General features: G+C 40.9%; 1 protein-coding gene across 2 annotated transcripts in view; it reads right to left on the bottom strand.

The window, feature by feature from the left end:
- Positions 1-17,609, bottom strand: part of LOC145455752 (solute carrier family 35 member F6-like) — a 31,800-nt gene extending 14,191 nt beyond the window's left edge. The window contains exons 1-2 of one of the 2 annotated variants that reach the window (XM_080333730.1): positions 17,482-17,609; positions 2,752-2,833 (exon numbers count right to left, since the gene is read on the bottom strand). In XM_080333730.1, the coding sequence (XP_080189856.1) occupies positions 2,752-2,833; positions 17,482-17,558 (159 nt within the window). In that variant the 5' untranslated portion in view covers positions 17,559-17,609. Of the gene's footprint in view, positions 1-2,751; positions 2,834-12,489; positions 12,612-17,481 lie in introns of those variants that run through there. The other variant, XM_080333731.1, reaches the window with a different exon arrangement.
- Positions 17,610-21,380: the final 3,771 nt, after the last annotated feature.

Genomic DNA, 21,380 nt, shown 5'->3' with positions numbered 1-21,380 from the left:
AGGCCGATACCAATATTTCTTTCGATGTGTGATATCGACACGATATGATCGGTGGCCAAGTTATAGGCAAGGCTCTCGTTTTCATATGGTCTCTGCCTTTATATGCAGAATCATGAAATAAACAGTTGGCACTGATCGCATGAAACGCACAAGAGCGGATTGAATTTGAATAAAATAGTATTTACGGTGGGCACCACTATAATAAATAATTGGTCACCGTAAATACTATTTAAATACTCCGCTTCCACTGGTTGGAATTGAACCAAATTTGGTGAACATTGTTTCTATAGACAACCTAACACTTTCGGGGTGAGCAGAAAATTTTCAAATTTTTTGTTATTTATTTTTATATAATAAATAGAAACTTTCTTCTCCTGTAGCAATGCGGCTACTGGTTGGAATTGAACCAAATTTTGTGTGTAGGCTTAAATTAGTTAACCTAACAATTTTATCAAGTAGCCAGTACAATTTGAGAAAAACAGGTAATTTTTGAAGAGCCCTACTGCGTGTATTTAATTGTTCACCAGACATCAGGGACTCGCTAATTGACAGCAAGCTCTTTGGCAAGCTAATCGTACGCCAAAAATCGTCAACAAGAAGAGATTATATGATCGTAATTTACACATGTACTTAACCCGAATTGAATTGATGCGATATTGGTATATTTAAAAAAAAATCATCCTAATTTTCCGACAGGCTACGTACGTGCCTAGCGTGATGTGCTGAGAAGCACCATCACCATCATAGATCTCCTCTCTCGACCAGGCGCCAAAACAGACGTTCTGCTTTTCTAAAATCTAAAATATGTTCGCCAATATTCGTTTACAAAACCATTCTTGAGCTAGCTAGCTTCATGATGCTCTTGGTAATCGCAGCGTAAAATTGGAGGGTGTGTGCCTGCTAATTGGAATTCATTTCAGCGCATATTCGTTTGTCTAACAAGGCTTTGCCAGTGACATTAGTCGGGAAATGCAGCAATACAGCTTAAATACCGATAGAATGAGAAAACAATTGTCGCGACGAAAGCTACTCGATACGGTGTTAGACTTAAAACCCATTCCCAGATCTATTTACGGTATATGCACCAATGCCGCCGAAATCGCTGTTTTAATCTGCAAACAATTGCCGCGATGCGAGCTACTCAACGTGAAGCCAGAAACCGCAAGAGACAATTGTTGATTGGCTGCGCGATTTCGCGTTTGTGATCATCATTATTGGCCGCTTGAAACCTCATATTCGAGAGTGTTCTTGTGTTACTTGGCGAACTTGCCACGCCAGAGCGTAGTGTATCCGTTACTCACACAGCGCGCAATGCGCGTTAATAACATTGATGCAACTCCAAATCCTCAGTGACGTAAATTCTGATTTTTGTTCGATGTCGGACGAATGATCGTGCCGTTTTAAGATGCCATATAATAACTCGACTGCATGGTTTGATATTAATGAGTGCAGGACCGGTATTAAAACGTCACACAAATGGTTCAAGGTTGCACATACACCAGCGGCATGTACTAAAGTGCGTTTTAATGCGACAGTGATGTCATCGATATGGAACAATTATGACATCACAAGACTTCGTCACATCGTAAAAAAATATAAGTCGGCGCCTATGGTTATTATAATAGTTTTGAAATCAATTTTCAGGTTTGGTGCTGCCACTCAGCTGTTTAAGTAATTTGAATTTGTAAATCATCTTTAGAACTTGAACAGACCAAATTTGCCAGCCTGCTGCAGAATTTAATAGTTAAAAGCTTGATGATGACATAAAAAGCACAGACGCACACAGCTAGTGTGCAAAATGACTGTTCTCCTGTGGTTTCTCCTGAAATGAACTCATCTACTGCTTGTTTATGCATATCGAAGGCCTGAGAACCAATGCTTCAATAAAACAATGACTGCTAAGAATATGATAATCACATTTAAAGAAAGCCTGCCAACTTCAAATGAGTGGGCACATGCCGCAATGTCACCGCGATTAAACCAGGGTTACTGAAACGGTGGGTCTTAAAAAATCTGTCTCAGTAACAGTACAGTAATTACCTCGTTTTTAAACAAAGCCCAAACCGTTATTGCTGATTTGCAATACCGAAGTGTAGTGTTTTTATGCACTTTCTGTTCAGCTCAACCATATAGCAATACGTAATCGCCTTCCTTAGAGCCATAGTTTGGATCTACGTTGGACCACTGCCTTTGAATCGTTCTCCAGAGCGAAGAGTCAACGAACTAGCAAGAAATTTTAAAAAATGCCAATTTTCCAACTAGCTACAGGACTACCCGAACCATAAATATATTTCGCATACCGGTACTGCTTATTTAACACTGTTGCTATGTATTTTGTATATATTTATACCGTCCTATATTTGTATCACTGTAAATTATTTTTTTAAATAAATTAAATTTTCCAGATTAGATCAGATTAGAATTATAGGTAGCTTTTTTTTCTAAATTAGATTACAATTAGAATTGCAGCGACGCAGTAATTCCAAAATTAGATTTGAATTACTGAATTCGCGAAAACTTAAAAATTGAATCAAGTTCAGTTGGTATCGAATCAGAGGTGATTCTCTTGAACACATGGGATCAGCATATATCTGTACGACAAGCTTGGCTTGTTTCGCACGATACAGTTCTCCTGCGGCATTTCAGGAAAAGCAGGAATTAGATTAGAATGAAAATGAGAGCAGAAAGCCATTTCTAGTAGTCCCAGTCTGGTTAAGTAGCCCAGTGTCATACATGATGTATCAAGCTCACCTGTAGAAAAGGATGGCTGAAAGGATGGGATTGCGGATGATCACCAGTAGCACAGCCGGGTGCATCTTGTAGATCGGCCCATCTGTCATGATAGAGACAAGTCATAGAAACCAGTATTTCCGATTTCGAACAATTTTCATTGCAGAAATTCATAAAATGCCGCTACACTTTTTAAAACTGTGATGAATTGATAACACTGGTCTACAAATTTCGAAAAAAATTTTCAGCCGAGAATTTTAATGAATGATATAGGCTGATTCAAGGTTGCTGAATCCGATTCCGTGCTCAGAATTTCTCCATCACGTCAGATTTTTTCTGTATGAATTTTTCTCATTTAGCCTATATAAATTAATCAAATTTCGGCTTTCGTTAGTGACATCACGGTTAGCATACAACAGCAACAGATCAAATATTGTTATTGAAATCATCTATCATGAAGCCTGGGTTGGTGTAATACAGAATAGCTGAGTTTTCAATGAACTTGAATCCTGTAATTCTCTATCTTCATTCATGCAGAAGCTCTTTTCGACCAATAAAATTACACTAGTCTATAAAAATTTCCAAAAAAATTTTTTTCCAAAAATCTCAATGATTAATTTAGGCTAATTTTAGGTTGCTGAATCCGATTCTGTCGTCACAATTTCTCTATCACGTCAAATTTTTTCGCTATGTATTTTTCTCATTTACATAAATTAATCAAATAATTTCGGCTTTCGTTAGCGACATTACGGTCAGCATGCAACAGCAACAGATCAAATATTGTTATTGAGATCATCTATCATGATGAAACCTGGGTTGTAGAACAGAATAACTGAGTTTTCGGTGAACTTGAATCCAGTGATTCTCTATCTTTTTCGACCAGGACCTCATTTCGACCCATAAATTTATATGTGGATGCAACTATTTTTAGTCGGTAGCAGTTAACATCTCTATAATACCACTACAACACTTCGTTTAAAGATTGTGATTAGTAGCTCAATACCTAATTTAGTTCCATACGTTATCTATCTTTATACATCTGTCCTGCAGACTTAATCGGTCCATGCATTTTGTGACAGCACTCTGTTCTTTAGTAAAACGTTAAAGTTTGCAAACAATAAAAATTGTATTGTTTGTATATTATGTAGAAGAGAATTGTTCACTCTGGTACATGACCTGTATATGTGGCTTTTCAAGCTTGTTTTGAAACATTATGTCTGCTTTTCCGAAGAAAAAAGTGCTTATCATGATAATTTGAAAGAATTTATCATCATTAATCTCCATCTGTACTTATCATGCTAATTCTTCTTCTCCAGTTTCCAGGTATTGTCACATTTTATCGGAATCAAGGAAAGCAGTTTCTGAACTGTTTTTCTTTTAGTTTATTGCCATGATATAAAGGGTTTCTTTTGCATTGTCTAATATAGACAACCAGATAAATGGAGACTGCTTACTAACAGCTCAACACGAAAACTGAAGTGCATGTTACTTCACAATAGAAATAAATATGCAGCGGTTCTAGGCCAGTCGATCTCTCTCGACATAGGACATTCTGTGAACAAATACCACGGGTTCTATGCTGGAACAGAGCCAGAGATTAGCATTGCTTAATTTCAAGGCTTTTTGTTAGTGTGTTGCATGAATAAACGCCAGTTCCAAATACAAAAAGCTTTACATTTTTGGTGGTTTCTGATTTGCCGTTATATTTTACTATGAACTAGAGCGGGTCGAAGTGATCAGCGTTGCTACTCAAGTAGCACAAGTACCGCCTTACATTTCTTCACAGTACAAGTAGAAGTAGTCATTTCTAAGATATGTCAAAACTACGCGAAGTGGAAGACGAAATGCAAGGTTTGAGAATTACCAAAAGTCAGTAAATATCTAAGTATATTTGGTCGGGGAAGGGTGGTCGCATACTTTCAACAGTTAGTCGGAGGCAGTGGTGGTTTTTGGGGTAGGCGGTTGCCTAGGGGCCCCCCAGGTTGATTTACACGCTTTCGAGCCCCCCCCCTCTCGGTTTACGCGCTTTTTCCCAACTATTTCTCCGGTTTACGCGCTTTTTTCAATTATTACCATTTTCTGAATGACCGCGGGATCCTTGTATCCATAAAGAATCTTGGTATTGTACCGTAAATAGAGGTCAATCATCAATTCTCATTTTTTAGTTAGGCCTATCATTTTACGAATAACCACAAAATCCATGCACCAATGTAGAATATGGTACGGTAAGCAGTAGTCGATCATTAAATTTCTGCACTAGTTGCCTGAGCTCACATTGATTTGATAATCTCCATCCATTTTGCCGTTAGCTAAAGGACCCCCCCCTCCTACATTTACGCGAATGTTATCATTTTGCAAAAAAACTGAAAATACATGTCCCCATGTAGAATATAATACCGTAAACAGTAGTCAATCATCAAATTTCTGCACCCGCTAAAAGAGCTTACTTTGATTTTATGAGCCCCCCACCCTTCTACATTTATGCGAATTTTAGTTATCATTTGGCGAATAACCGTGAAAATACATGTAGGCCTACCCATGTAGAATATGGTACTGTAAACGGTGTTCGATAATTGAATTTCTGTGCTTGTTAAAAGAGCCTACTTCGATTTTATGTTAATGAGGTCATATTGTAACATGGAATGAATTATTATTGAATATATACTTCCTAGTGGCAGCCGTGTATATTTCAGTGCATCAAAATTGTCCAGTACATGTTTGTGTGAGTTCCTACTTGCTAGCTCTTGATGCCAACTTTCATATGATATGTTAATTTATAATGAAGCGTGTCCAGTGTCCACACTGAGCCTGAATATCCAAAATATCAAAGGAAATAGTCATTTGAAAGCCAATGAAAGCATGTAGGCTATTAGAGCCTATATCTAGGGGAGAGGAGGCCAAGATGAGACACTTTTGTGATAATTCAACGCCACTCGAAGAGTAATGCCTTCTGAGGATTAATTTTGGTACCAATGGAAAGCCTGTGATCTGTACTATTTATGACTATGGCTTGAGTTATATTGAACAACATGTTGATGGATTACTTAGCCCACAAAATCCTTGCTCAAATGTCTCAACTTGACCCCAGGTGAGGGTAAGATGAGACACGCTCTGTTCAAGATGAGACACCAAGCAATTCTTGCTCATTACGCCACCAATTCATCACAAATGATGAATCAACTAGCAACATCGTGAATAAAATATAATAATCATGAAATAATTTACTTTTAAAAAGAATTTGTACATCATATATATACAAATTTAAATGACATCGAAAACCAATTATTCATGAGATCCAGCAACAATAAGAGTTTCGTTATTATTTTGTTTTGTAATGTCACATCTGGTAAACTACTAGTTAACTAGATAAATAATACATTTTGTGTGCCTTCAACACTAAATTTTGAATCTTGCGAGGCCATCAATATAAAAGCCCTCTGATACCCATGTCTCAACTTACCCCCATGGTTTTGTCTCATCTTACCCCCACACCTCAATTATTGAATAAACTTGAATAAAAAAATTCTTGTCTATTACTTTTCAGAGGTAAGTGCATGATTACACTGCTAATATTGCACTCGACCAGCTCCAGTAATGTTGTTTTATAATATGAAGTACTATGATGGGTATGCCCTTACAAACATGAATTCACATAACTGACATAGACCATGAAAATATAGTTTTGGGCATTTTTCTCCCCAAACTCAAATCTGTTTGTCGTGTTAATATTATAGGACTATAGAATGACATTATGGGAACAGCATAGTTGAAGGAATCTGTCCATCAGATAATTTTTCTATGAAAAAATTGCATGTCTCATCTTGCCCCGTGTCTCATCTTGGCCTCCTCTCCCCTATATATTGTTGTTTACTGAGCCATATTTCTTCTAAATAGGTGGGTCTCGAAACGCGCTATAGTTCACTTGAGTCACTGTTTTTCAAATGACAAGTAGTTTATTGTACTTTGGCATGGTATTATAATTATTTTATATGCTGAAAGTATGATGTACAGACAATGTAGTACTACAATATAAGTTTTGGGCGTAGCCCCCAGAAGTTGCGATAATATAGATAAGTAGGGCCGCCTAGGAAGTTTCGCCTAGGGATCACCCAATCGTAAGGCCACCACTGGTCGGAGGTGGCTACGTAGGAAATCGCAAGATGTATCACCGCATATAACACAAAATGACTATAATGACACCACCAATGGGTAGAATCTTCAAATAAATATACTCAGGTACCGTGATTCAGAGGCTATTTTACGCTTTTCTTATAACAACTTAACACAAGATAGTGGTGCAATATTATCCCTGAACTACTTTCTACTTTACAAAAACCAAATTGCAAAAGTAATTAGTTCATCCAGAATACAGTTCAGGTAGATGTTGAAGTAGTAAAACATTACCACTTCAGTAAGTACTGCAAGTAGCCGAAATCTACTTGAGTACGGTACCTCAAAAAAGTAGAAATATTCAACATATCGTTCGTCCAGAATAGAAAGGGCCTATGTCCATTTTTCATAATTTCACTTTTTTTGATTTCTTAGTATATGGATACAGCTCTTTCAAATGGCAATGAGACCTTCTCATAATTTATTGGTCCCGTTCCTTGACTTGATGTGACATAGGCCAAATACTTTTGATCACATTTGAGAATAGAAGGGGCCTATGTCCAAGATGTTTGGACATAGGCCTTTTCCATCACCTTGCTTGAAGTAAGTAATTGGACATAGGCCCATTTTATTGTTGATGCATTGTGACGGACAATGGAAATTTTCATTTCATATCATGTGGAACAATGAACGCTGTCTAATTTTTCAGTTACAGAAAGAGCAATCTAGCTAGGGTTAGGAAAACAATACTCGCATTGATATGAGCAGCTAAAATCATTCCAGGAAAAATGAACCTTCAAAACACAAGCTATCAGTATTGATACCAGTTGCGCTATAGTTTCTTTGATCGAAAAAGAAGCTGTAAGAAGACATCCACCCTCGTACAATAGGAATCTATCATACTCCACTCTCATAGTAAGCATAGCAAACAGAAGGCAGCAGGATAAAACAAGACATGAAAAGTAATTACAAGTTAATTCGGGTCAATTCAAAGTCTCTTATACAGCCACAACGGATACAGCTTCTTGAAGAGTGATTCATTTGAGGTGAAACAGTTAGGAGATTTATTAGGAATAGGTAAAATGTCTTCACCATAAATTGTAAATAGAATCATGATGTATGTTATTGACTATATTTGGTCGTTTCTCAGTTTCAAGTTTGTATAAAATAAAAACGGTGGTTGCTAAACTTGCTTCAATTTCAAGACCTATCAAAACTGCGACATTCTAATGGACTCGGTACCTGTTGTCTACAACACTTGTGGTTGAAAAATGCGAAAATACATTTGTTTTAATGGTTAACTGTTATTGCTCACAAAATACAGCATCATAATGTCTAAAAAGACGGATTGAAAAGGATTGACACTTGGGCCTATGTCCCAATATTGAGTCAAATGGGCCTATGTCCCAGTATAATAGTGAGCATTATTCATGGCCTATGTCCATTCAGGGAGGAAAAACCCGTCATGCCGATTGATTTGAAAATGGACATTTGTTCCCAAAGTAAGTTGATTGACAAGGAGAAGGATGAAAGAACTAATAACAGAGAAGGCTTTGAGATCTTTCAATAAGGAATATGTCGAATCTTTAAATTGAATTTTCTCAAAACTATGAAATGTGACATACCGGTAGGCCCTTTCTATTCTGGACGAACGATATATATCTCTAAAACGTGACGTGATGGAGCAAAAATAACACCAGATTCGTATTCAGCGCCCCCAAATTAGGTATAATTGACCTAAAATAGTCCTGGCGCAAAAACCGTGTTGACAAGTGTAATAGGGAATTGCGAGGCAATTGATTATTACATTGATGTGTCATTATCCACATGAACCGAAATCCATAAATGGGTACTGGTAATCAGTAGAACAGGGATCCCTTACTCAAAATGGGTGGTGGACCACTTTTCCAACTTGACAGTTTAGCTGTTGTTGGCCGCAAGATTGCTACTACAGAGTTGGTTCGATTATGTTCACAATAAAAACAGTTTATTTCAAAATAAGAACAGTCTCATGTTCACAGTAAGAACAGTCGCTATATTCACAATACGATCAGTCGCAGCACCAACATATCCCAGACATAGGCGCCGAACGCTAATTTTCCATAGGCATGCGAGTTCGATGACGTCACAAAGGAATGACGTCATTGATATATCTCAACTTTCGTTTGCTGTATTATGTTTAGTTCCGCAATTATGGCTCATTATAATTGAACACTAGTCGACCGTGACAGACATCGCGCTTCGCTCGTAGTCGCCAGGCTTCACTCTTACGCGGGAGCTTAACGTTGTTTGCTGCATTTCTTTATCCTTTCAGATCATAGTGTGATTGGGGTTATTACCTATTAGCTTGCAATAAAACTGTAGTCACACTCATACTGTGTATTGCGTGGGATTTATTAATGGCGACGAGGACAAATCGGATATACTATCGCAACGCAACGTAACCCCAATGTCGGAACAAGAATCCAAAGCTTCAATCAATCGATTCGATCCAGAACATCATCGCAGCAATGTTCATGACGCATTCTGTGAGTTCGTACGCATGTTTCATTATGAATACGATGCAATGGCCAAAGAACCTCCCGCCGCAGAGCAGGACAAAGAGGGCTGGATCGAGGGCCATAAAACAAAAATATTCTTGGGTCGGTTTTCTTCACGAAATTTCCAGAGAGATTTTGAAGATACCGTACCAGAAAACGACCGTAGCACACTTAAATTCAAAAATCTGGTGAAATGCATGAAGGACCGGTATGAGCCAACCCGGAACTATACTCTTGCGAATTACAAGTTTCACCGTCTGTCTCAGGAAATGGATGAGAGCTTCGACGGATTCGTCCACCGCTTGAGGCATGAAGCAAAGGCATGCAAATTTGTATGTGAGAATGCAAACTGCAATGTCTTCGACATTATGATCAGGGATCAAATAATAGTCGGCGTCAAATCAGATGACATACGGACAAATGCGCTCAAGAACCAATGGGATCTGAAAGCCTTGATAGAGAACGGCCGTAAGATAGAAGCGGCTTCACACTCCGCCCAGTTGATTAAGAATGAAACTGAGGCTGCAGAAGCGGCTGACATTTGTCGTGTGAAACCCAAACAACGCTATCACAAGCATAAGGGTTCAGGTGCAGATGCACGACGCAAGGGTGGTTGCAAGACATGCTCCTCTAAAATCTGTGAAGGAGGAAAATCGTGTGTGGCAAGAAACATGACATGTCATAAGTGTGGTAAAGAAGGCCACTTCAGAGGATCATCAGCATGCAAAAAGAAAAAACGCGCAAAGGCAAACCGCGTTGAATCAGAAAGTGACGTCAGCAGCTCATCAGATGACGACGCTGATCCATCAAGCGACGCCAGCTCTGATGCGTCGCGAAAGAAAATGCAGAGCAGGAAAAAGAAAGGCATCAAGAGAGTCAACCAATCGCAGCCTTACCGCAAGGTGCGTAAGGTGTCAAAACCAAGATACCGGGTGAAGGTTGCAATGGCAGGAAAACCTGTAAAGGCCTATGCGGACACGGGTGCTGATTTGAATGTGATGTCGGCAAAGAGGGCAGCAAAGCTTAAACTACGTCTCCGATCCACGAAAACGTACATAAAGCCTTATGGGTCGAAGCCAATCCAATGCAGTGGACGCTACGAAGGATTTGTAACTTTCAAAAGTTCTGTGGTGAGTGCTCGCTTCTATATCGTCCCTGGTAAAGTAGAGACTCTACTTAGTGGGCGATTGTGTGAAAAGCTCGGCATCATCACATTCGATGGCGACAAGGAGACGGAAATGTCTCGGAAAGTGAACAGGGTTGCGAAAGTGGACAAGCTAAAAGCAGATGTGATGAAGGCACATCCATCTGTGTTCACAGGCATAGGAACACTGAAGGATCATGAAGTTTCGTTCTATATCGATCCAGAGGTGCCACCAGTGGCCCAAGCCATACGTCCAATCCCTTTCCATCTGCAAGGCAAGTTTCAGAATCTAATATCACAACTGGAAGGTGATGGAATAATCGAAGAGCACACAGGTCCAGCGCCATGGGTTTCCAATCCTGTGCTTACGCCAAAAAGCGATGGCAGCCTACGCATGACGATCGATCTGAGGCAAGTCAACCAGGCGATCAAGGCTACTAACATTCCTATACCAAGAGTGGAGGAAATCAAAGCAAGGCTGGCAGGCAGCATAGTATTCAGCAAACTGGACTTTAAATCAGCTTTCCACCAATTGTTGCTGGATGAGCACTGAGCAGTCGAGAGCAGTTACAGTATTCCATGCTGGCCATAGACTCATGCGTTACCGAAAACTCACAATGGGTGCAAAACCAGCATCAGGCGAGCTCACGAGAGCTCTGATCCCGCTCTTTGCTAATATCAAAGGGGCCCATGTCATTCATGATGACGTCATCATGTCTGGAGAGACTCCTCAGCAACATGACGTAGCTCTCGAAAAGGTCATGAAACGCATCCAAGACGCTGGAATGACCCTGCACGTGGACAAATGTGTTTTCAAGAAGTCAGAGATACCTTTCTGGGGTATGATAGTGACTAGTAAAGGTATTAAACCAGATCCGGAGAAGGTCAAAGCTCTGGAGGATGCTTCCCGTCCGAAGTCAAAAGAGGAAGTGATGTCATTCCTGTGCTTCGTTCAATCATTTGGGGACTTCATCTCGCATCTATCAAGCAAAACGAAGCACTTCCGCCAATTGACTCAAAAGCATCAAAGGTTCAGGTGGACATCAGAATGCAGCAAGGAATTTAAAAGCCTAAAAAAGGCTCTTAACCGTTTGGCGCCGGCGTGGGTATTTTTACCCATTGCCGGTACGAGGGAAGTGTACTGTAATAGAACCAATATATATCCCGTTCTAATCGCGCTAGGTCGCTGCTGTTCATTTCTGCGAATGGATATTGTTTGTGCAAGTTCATTGATACCATATTATTTGATATTTATTATATCTAAGACGTCGAAATCGGATATCAAATACCGTAGATAAATATGTTGCAAAATACACTGTCTCGGCAACGCGCGTCATTGACCACTCTCACATAACGTACTGTATGTTTTGTTCTAGCCGTCTTACAGCATAGTTGTTTCTTTCTGTGAAAAGCTAGTGTCCATACAAGTTCACACATATCTTCATATCTGATATTAGTTACATATAAGGTGTGCAAAATCTATGTGATAGGCCGCGTGACAAAGATATCCGCCGACCGCATCATTTCGTGGAAACGCGCCTTTCCCGATACCCATCATATACCCTGCCGTATATTTGGTTGTATTCGTCATAGCCAGTTGTTGTAGTTTGTTTCTATGAATAGCGCTTGTCAGCTTCTGATTTTCTTGCTAAAACAACTATACTAGTTATGTCTGCATCGCCCAAGGTTGCATTTGAAAATCGGGAAGAGAATTCTCGCAGCCTACCGTACCAGCTTCAAGCAGATGGATGAATACTGGTCACAAAACGGGATTTATATCGAGTTCTAATAGTGATATACCTTCATAGATTGTGTCTGTGAATAGTTGTTGCCTATACGATTCTAAATAATGGCTAATAGTCAAGTATATTTCGGAATAAATACAATATTACTCGGCGCATATACCTACGCAAAAGTGTGCATCAGGATATACAAAGAGCTGTCGTATAACGATATATATCTTACGTTGTAGTAATGAAAGACATTTACGGATTGTCTCTTTCAATAGAACTAGCCAATCTCCACCTTCAAGGTCAAAATAAACAACATTAGTTATGCCTATGTCACCCCAAGGCCGCTTCTGAAAATCGTGAAGAGAATTCCTGCAGACTAACACACTAGTGTCAAACGCAGGGACGAATATCCGTAACATAATGTGTTATATCCTGAATTTTATCGGTAGTTGACATTCTTAGATTGTTTCTGTGGAGAGTACATTACCATAAGATTATATCTACATCAGACTAACAGCTAATAGTGATGTATATATGGCAACAAGACCAATTCTACACGCAGTGTATTCCGCGCAAACGTGTGTATCATGTTTGTATGAAGTGCTACCAACTAACGTCATAAACCTTACGTAGTAGTAAGATATGCGTTTGTGGTTTGTCCTTATGGTTAGGTCTTGACAATCTCCGTTTATCAATACTAAAGTGACCCATTTACGTGCTCTATAAGCTTTGTAAATGCCCTGGAAGGCTACGCTACCTAATAAATACACGCGCGTCACTCGCTCACTCGCCGATAACTCATTCACTCTGCGGCCTGGTGCGTGTTTATTGTGCAAACCGTCAGTACAGTATCTATTGGATAATGGCGATATTAGGGCGTATTATATCGACTGAGCCATCTCCATGATCATGATTTCCTCGCCGATATGATTCACAAGAAGCCTATGTCACCAGATATCCATGTTAAGGTTTATAAAGAGTGCAGTAAATGTAATACGTTTCTCATCAACGAATTCTCGGCTTGCTCTCGATATAAGCGGCCAGACACAGGGCTCGAAATGAAAGCGAGTGGCGCAATCGGATCCGCGTTGACTTTCTGAATCGAACGCTACCTTGGCTGTCGTGTTCCAATCCCATTAAGGTACAGTTTTTCGTTTTTGAAAATTGAAGCAAAATTTTTCGAAAATTGCAGCCGGTGCCAATCGGTTAAAGCAGATACCGCACTGCGATTCTTTGACGTCAAGGCGAAGACATACATATTTGTGGATGCTCATGTGTCAGGCTTGTCTGCAATTCTGGCCCAAGGTCCAAGCGCAAAGGAATCTAGTATTGTGGCGTTCGCAAGTCGATCCACACGACCGGAAGAAACACGGTATCCGCAACTAGACTTGGAAGCCATGGCAGTAGACTTTGGTTTGAGAAGATTCCGCCACTACGTCACTGGAGGACCGGAAGTACTGGTCATAACGGACCACAAACCGTTAGAGGGCATATTCAAGAACCACAGGAAAGGCTCTATCCGTACCGACCGTATCAAGATGCGGCATCAAGATGTAGCCTACAAGGTGGTGTGGAGAAAGGTGTTCTAAATCCAGCTGACTACCTTTCAAGGCATGCCCAGCCAATCGAGTTTGCCCCGCGTTCATGGCAAAATGAAGCATGCGAGTTGGAACGCACTGTTCTCATGATCCAACATGCACCCTACACGGAATCGCTGTGTATGGATCGCATCATCAAGGAGACGAAGAAAGATAGCCTCCTTAAGCGACTTAGAAAAAGCATCCGGAAGGGTCATATATCGAAAAATGACCCAGATCTAAAAGTATTCCGTAAATTTCAAGATCAGCTAACCATCTCGAATGGTTTGGTGCTGAAACAGGACAAGATCATTCTCCCAGAAAAGCTCTGGGAAACAGCTATCAACAAAACACACCAAGGAGGTCATCCAGAAATGTGCAATCTGAAGCGACGCATCCGCAGTCACTTCTGGATCAAAGGCTTGAATGAGTTGGTGGAACAGAAAATCAGATCCTGTACGTTGTGCCAGCAATTTACACTGCCAGGCAGCAAACAGCCACAGAAACTCATTATGCCGCCTAAACAACCCTGGCATGAAGTCAGCATAGACTTGTTTGGGCCAATGCCGGATAAACGTCACGCAGTGGTGGTGCAAGACCTGACGACACGGTTTCCTGATGCGACAATCGTCAAAAGTACCGCAGCTAAGCATGTTGTTCCTGCAATAGCAAAAACATACGCTCATTATGGTCAACCTAATACTCATAGGACTGACAATGGCCCTCCGTTCAATTCGAAAGAATTTGCTGAATTTTCAAGCAAGCACGGAATCGACCACAAAAAGACGTATCCGTACCATCCACAAGCCAACCCTGTAGAGACTTTTATGACGCCTCAGGGCAAGGCGATGAAAATTGCATACGCGCAAGGTGTGGACAAACAAACGGCACTGCAAGATTTCCTCATTGGATACAGATCAACCCCCCACATATCAACCGGGGAATCGCCAGGGGACTTGATGTTGAAAGGAGGATTCCGAAACGACTTTCCAAGGAAAGTACTCAACAACAACCAAGTACAGAAGGCCTTGAACCAAGACCGTCAAACGAAATTACAAAGGCAACAAGTTACCAACAGTTCAAATAAGCGACAACCGAAACATTTTCTAATGGGGCAGCAAGTCATGACCCGAAACTACAAAAGAAACAAATTTGACCCCGTATTTGGCCCTGAGCTCTACACTGTCGCGGAGATCTTCAGTGACGGCGTTGAACTGATCAAGGCATCAACTGGTAAGCGGTATCGAAGTCATTTCAATGATATTAAACCTTACTATGGAAATGGAAATGCGCTCACAAAACATGTGCATGCCAATCCGCCCATTGAATGGTGGCATCCGACGGCGGACGAAGTTGAACATTCGGTAAGCCAGCATCCTGAGGAACCAACAACCGTGCCCGAGCCGGTGATCGTCTCTCAGGAACCAGAGGCGAATGATGAGGAGCCAGCGATCATCTCTCAAGAGGCGAGCGACGACGTGCCGAACACTCATCCCGACCGCACGGCTTTGGCCTTAAGCCGTCTGGCCGATTTTAACGCGCCCGGTTTTCTGGAAATGTACTGAGCCTATTTGTCTTCCTAAAAGGGGGAAGTATTGATATATCTCAACTTTCGTTTGCTGTATTATGTTTAGTTCCGCAATTATGGCTCATTATAATTGAACACTAGTCGACCGTGACAGACATCGCGCTTCGCTCGTAGTCGCCAGGCTTCACTCTTACGCGGGAGCTTAACGTTGTTTGCTGCATTTCTTTATCCTTTCAGATCATAGTGTGATTGGGGTTATTACCTATTAGCTTGCAATAAAACTGTAGTCACACTCATACTGTGTATTGCGTGGGATTTATTAGTCATGATCCGACGGAATTGATAATTAGGGATAATATAGCATGAATTTATGAGGGTTAAGTGCCTGCATAAATGCCGATTATGCAATATCTGCGTGTTAACAAACTTGCGCGTATGATAATCTTGTCAACGAGTCCGGAAGTGCTGTCAATTAGCGAGTCCCTGATCGCTAGCGAACAATTAAATACGCCGCTTATCAACGCGTATTACGTAACCTCGGCGACGATTTGCGCAAGGCAAAATGTCAGAGCTGTTATGGAATCTGTTCTATAATGGCACCGATTTCAGGTTGTTCAAACCTTTCCCGTCTTTTACAACTCAAGCCTTGACAGTTGACACACATCTTCTGATGGTTATGTTTAGGTATTAGCGGGATTCACTTACGCATGCACGGCGCACTCACAATCGCACATGTCTGCGGACATTCGATGTCATTCAGGTCAGCGATGTCGCTCTTTAATTACAATCGCTAACCAACAAACACCTAACGGCATTGTCACCAAGCCATCGAAAGATTGGAGCTAGCGCATGCCAGGCTCGAGAGATGGGAGCCAACGCATGCTTGGCTCTAGACGCGATAGTTGGCCAGCGATGATATCTTTCGTACCAGGCCTGTTGCAGATGCGATTGTGTAGGCAAGCGATAATATCGTGTGCGCCAATGCAGATGCGAATGTGCAGGCAGCGATGGCACCGGGCCTACTGCTGATGTGATTGTTCATCATGCTCGCTCAAGCGAGTGAAACTAGGCTTGTAGGAGACGCGATAAAGCAGGCAAGCGTCCCAAGCGATGATTGCCGAACGCACGGCAATCAATAACACAATTTCGCGATCATCTCAGCGGGAGATCGTGTCGCGTTACATTGTGCACAGACATATCTCGTTAATTGGCAACGCGCTTGTAGCTAATTGGCCGCGCGCAACGGGTTACCTCGCTCACATAAGCGGTAGCAGGTAATGTCGTAAACGGAAATACATTGCGATTCGTTCTAAATAACACAATCGGGGATTATGCCGATTCATGCCGAACCGAATTCTAGGCATGCCGCATGCCTAAAAAAATGTCTAGGTATGCCCAGGTTTGGCGCCTATGATCCCAGACAAGATGTCCGAGTGGCAACACAGTCCGAACACACGTCCCAGTTATTGTGAATATAACGATTGTGCTTATTTTGAACATGAGACTGTTCTTATTGTGAACATAATTAACCAACCATCTTCCAAGATTGTCACATCGAAATTCAATAATGAACTACATAGTTCAAAAAGGTTAAAATATGATAGGTCTAAACATCAATAAACTCTTACTAACGAGGAAACTAAGTAGGCCTATATAAATAAAGTAAATAGTTACAAATTTACACAATGAGTCCAGTAAACGAATTTGAATCGAGTATGGATCTAATGACTCGAGTCGAGATAGATGAGAATTAGTGGAGAGAATTATAGTTTTGAGGCTATTACCCACTGTGGAAGCCTTGATTGGTCGTATCCCAACATACGAAACATGTAGTAGGCTACAAAGCTATATGCACATTAGTGGAAATGACTCTTCTGTGAAGTCGTGATCAACACACAGCAGCATCATCACAAAGTGCAATGAATTAAGTATGGTAAAAAATTCTTTAACGTGATGTAGAACTGGCATTATATTCTTTCTGGTCGCATCAAGGTATATATTCGAACTATCCACATCCTTCATACTGTTATGAAAACATAACGAGAGATACTCAATTACTCGACTCTTGCCCAGTCCTATAGTTTCAGAATAACGAGAATGAAGGAATTTCAAATCTCACTTTGTTGCCAGTGTGTTGATAGATCCTGTTACCACCATCCCAAGCGCCAGTGCCAGTTGATAATTGGTCCAAGCCATTGCTTTCTAATATATAGGCCTACGGTATGGTAACGAAGCACTGCTATTCAACGGAAGAAAGTTTAGTTTGCGCTTCGAAATGCTCTGACTGATGATGGAGATGCCAAGGATCAGATATGTTATCATGTCAAACTGGACCAAACTACTTGATTTGCAAAATATGCAACTATAGGACTAGAACTATGCAAAAAGCAATAGTAAGTTGACCGCCAACTAATTATTTGGTAGTTTGTATAATTCAGCACCAATTTACTCCAAACACGCAGCTGTGAACAACAGTCGGAAAACTAGAGAATCTTGAGCTTTTCCAAATTAGAATCGAAATAGAGTTATACATATCCAGCTTTCTCCAGATTAGATTAAAACCATAATTAGGCTACTGAATCCACAAAATATGGAAATTGAGATAAATTCCAAATTAGAAATACAACAAAAATCAGGTTCCGCTCATATCAAATCAGAGTTTCATCTGATTAAGCATGAGGATGACAGACGTCCGTACACCGGCGTACGTCTACAAGTTTAAAATGGGTGGGTTTCGGCCCCTAAAGGCCCTGTGGATATAAAGCTGTATCAGCTGTATCACCCTGTGGATATAAAGCTGTATCACCCTGTGGATATAAAGCTGTATCAGCTGTATCACCCTGTGGATATAAAGCTGTATCACCCTGTGGATATAAAGCTGTATCAGCTGTACCACCCTGTGGATATAACGCTGTATCAGCTGTATCAGCTGTATCACTCTACCTGTATGGAATCGGAGTCTTGTGTTCAAAAATTTCTTGATTTTTTTATTATTATTTTTTTAATACTTCAACTTTGAGATATAAGACAAACCGTACCGAGATTCACCCAGGTATCACTCTACAATAAGTATCACGTCTATACTATGTCTTGAATGCGCGAAATAGTATAGTAGGCTATCACTCAAGTATCAACCATGTCACTTAGGTATGAACTGTATCATTCAATTATCAGCTTTATCATCCAGGTTTCTCTCTGCATAAAAAGTATCACGCCAAGACTACGTCTGGGATGCAAAATAGTCAGGTATCGGAACACAAGGGTATCGTCCCCTACAGTGATTATGTAAACACGCAATGTCAGACGTAAACTAGATCATCATCATCATTGGTATATTAGCATTATCAGGACGCATTATAGCCAGGGCCGTAACAGCACTTCGTCAGCCCCCCCCCCCCAAAAAAAAACGTTGGTCTTGGGCCCGCTATAGGCCTAGATGGAATCTCGGTCCATTTTTTGAAATAAATCCTGAGAGCTTTTCTATATAGAATAATTAAGGAATTAAACAGAAAATCCTGCGTGACGTTGCCACCAATTCCACGCCGGGCTATAGGGTGATAAACCGACTCCCCTCATGCTATACGCTGTTTATCGCTACATATCATCTACATTGGGTGTCCATTTAGTGAGTCAGCTCTTCCCGCCTAAACGCGCAAAGCAAGAGAAATTTCTATATTTCATGATTGAGTCGGTCAATATATGATCGGGAATTGCATATAGATTGCTATCAAATTTTTTTCCTCTCTCCGCTCACGTAATCTGATTTAGGCTACCGACCGGTAGAGCTGAGTGAGGTGTGTTTGAAAAGGTAGGACCCCGCGAATAATGATTAATTAAACATCTCCGGGTGTATACCCGTTGGCAGGAACGAAACAGCACTTCGTCGGGCTCCGCAAAAAACCTTGAGTCTTGGGCTCCTATAGGGTGATAAACCATCCCCCATCACATTCTTCGCTTTTGCCCTGAAATTATTGTTGTAATGTTTAGTGAGCCAGCATGAAGCGCGAAAATTTTCGATAATTCATGATACAGCTGATATATGAGTGATACAGCTGCGATACAACTGATACAGCTGTGATACAGCTGATACAGCTTTATATCCACAGGGCCGAGTTTCATCTGATTAAGCATGAGGATGACAGACGTCCGTACACCGGCCACCGGCGTACGTCTACAAGTTTAAAATGGGAGGATTTCGACCCCTAAAACCAGCCTCCTTCCTGGCTACGCCGCTGTTAGGAGTGTCTTCAACTATTTTTTGCAAATATGCGCGGTTAGAAGTACAACTAGTCACTTTTAAAAATGCGTGACTACAGTAGTTTAACTAAAATAGGTTGGTCGTTTGTACAAGTCGAAATAACTTGCTGAAGCTCATATAATCATACTACCACTTTGGTGCGTACAACATAGTATATACAGTACAGTAATAAAAATAGAGACAGACATTTTGGAATTTTGGTTAGGGTGTCTCCTGATTGCGGAGATTGGAAACAGTGGTTGTTTTTGCCAATAAGCACGGGCTTTCTTTCATAATACAATAGAATGAATAATAGAATTATTATGGTATGTAATTAAACGGAAAGTTGCATGTGACATTGCCTCCAATTCTACTCTGGGGCTATCTTAGCGCTTGGCGAGAGTGGAATTTGTGGTAACGCCATGCAAAATTTTCCGTTTAATTACTCAATCATTCACGCGACTCATTGCCGAAAACAGCCACTGTTTCAGGTCTGGGTGCTGGGGGCCACACCTCAAAATTCAACAAAATCTGTTTTATACAAGTTCAAGGGAATTTTTTTTCGGATACAGAGTACCGAATGCAATTTCAGGCTACTGTAACCGTCCATGAATAACCCCATTAACGAAAATCTGCTTTGTTCCAGTCAATCGCAATTTCTACCGAAGTCCCGATCATGAATCATGATCAATGCGTGTGTGCGTTTTTTGGGGGGTTCCAGTGCCCTCACCCGGATAGAAATTGCATATTCGGAATCAGCAAATAATTTCTTTCAAATATAACCGACATTATGGTATTTAGAGGTGTGACCGGCTGCACTAAGAATATACTATAAACTCTGGTCTGATACTATACCATTTGCGTGCATTTGTGTGACACGCTCACTTGGGGTATTCCCAGTTCGTAAAGCAAGAAATAATAATGTAATTAACGGTAATAAGCATTGAAGTTCAACAGATCTGAATTCAAGTAGCCCGGCTCCTCGAAATCGGTTAATATCGCAAACGGCCGGCAAACAAATACAACAACAATGTTTCCCAGATCACGAGTTCAAATCAGCAGTTCTAAAAAGAACGATGTCAACTGTGACCATGTCAATCAACCCGCCAAGCAGACAGCAGAGGCAGTGATGAGCCGATATTCACTTCTGATAATCTGGACCCGTTCGCAAGCTTGAGTATCCGAGGAACAAGCAGTCGGAATCCGAAGAATCTCATACAAAAATCCTCTCCCTTTGCCCAACTGAATTTCTGCTCAGCTGTAAAAGTAGGATTCTTCGACAAAGTTATTTATTATAAAGTAGGATTACCATATTTTGGAAATCTGAAAAGAGGACACTTTTTCAGAATTTTCTGACTTGCAAAACCGGAGGAGAATTCTCAAAAAATGGTAAATTTTCGCTACTTTGTGGTCGGTTGTCTAAAAAAAGGCCAACTTACACGCTCGGTGCCCAAAATACTGTCTTTTCCTTCACGTTGTCGAGTGGTTGTCTAGAAAAAAAGGTCAATTTTCCGCTCAGCTCCCGAAATGCCCGCGGGAGCGTCACTTCGGTGCTGATTTACGGCATCTAAGTCGAATTTGCTATGAATTTGACCAAAACTATCAAAAAACAGGACAGAATCTAAAAAAAGCGGACACAAGGGCGTCCTCCGAGGACACTTTCAAAAAAGTCAAAAAAGAGGACGTATGGTAACGCTATTATAAAGGCTATGAAAAATCCGGTCGGACTCCCTACAAACTAACCATGCCCTTTTTAGAGGCTCCAAGGCTCAGTACTTGGA

Source organism: Botryllus schlosseri, chromosome 14 (assembly GCF_051294905.1).
Source record: "Botryllus schlosseri isolate E-star chromosome 14, Bs_hap1, whole genome shotgun sequence".
Lineage (NCBI taxonomy): Eukaryota > Metazoa > Chordata > Ascidiacea > Stolidobranchia > Styelidae > Botryllus > Botryllus schlosseri.
Note: the sequence above shows the minus strand (reverse complement) of the source record. Positions and strands in the feature narration are given on the sequence as shown.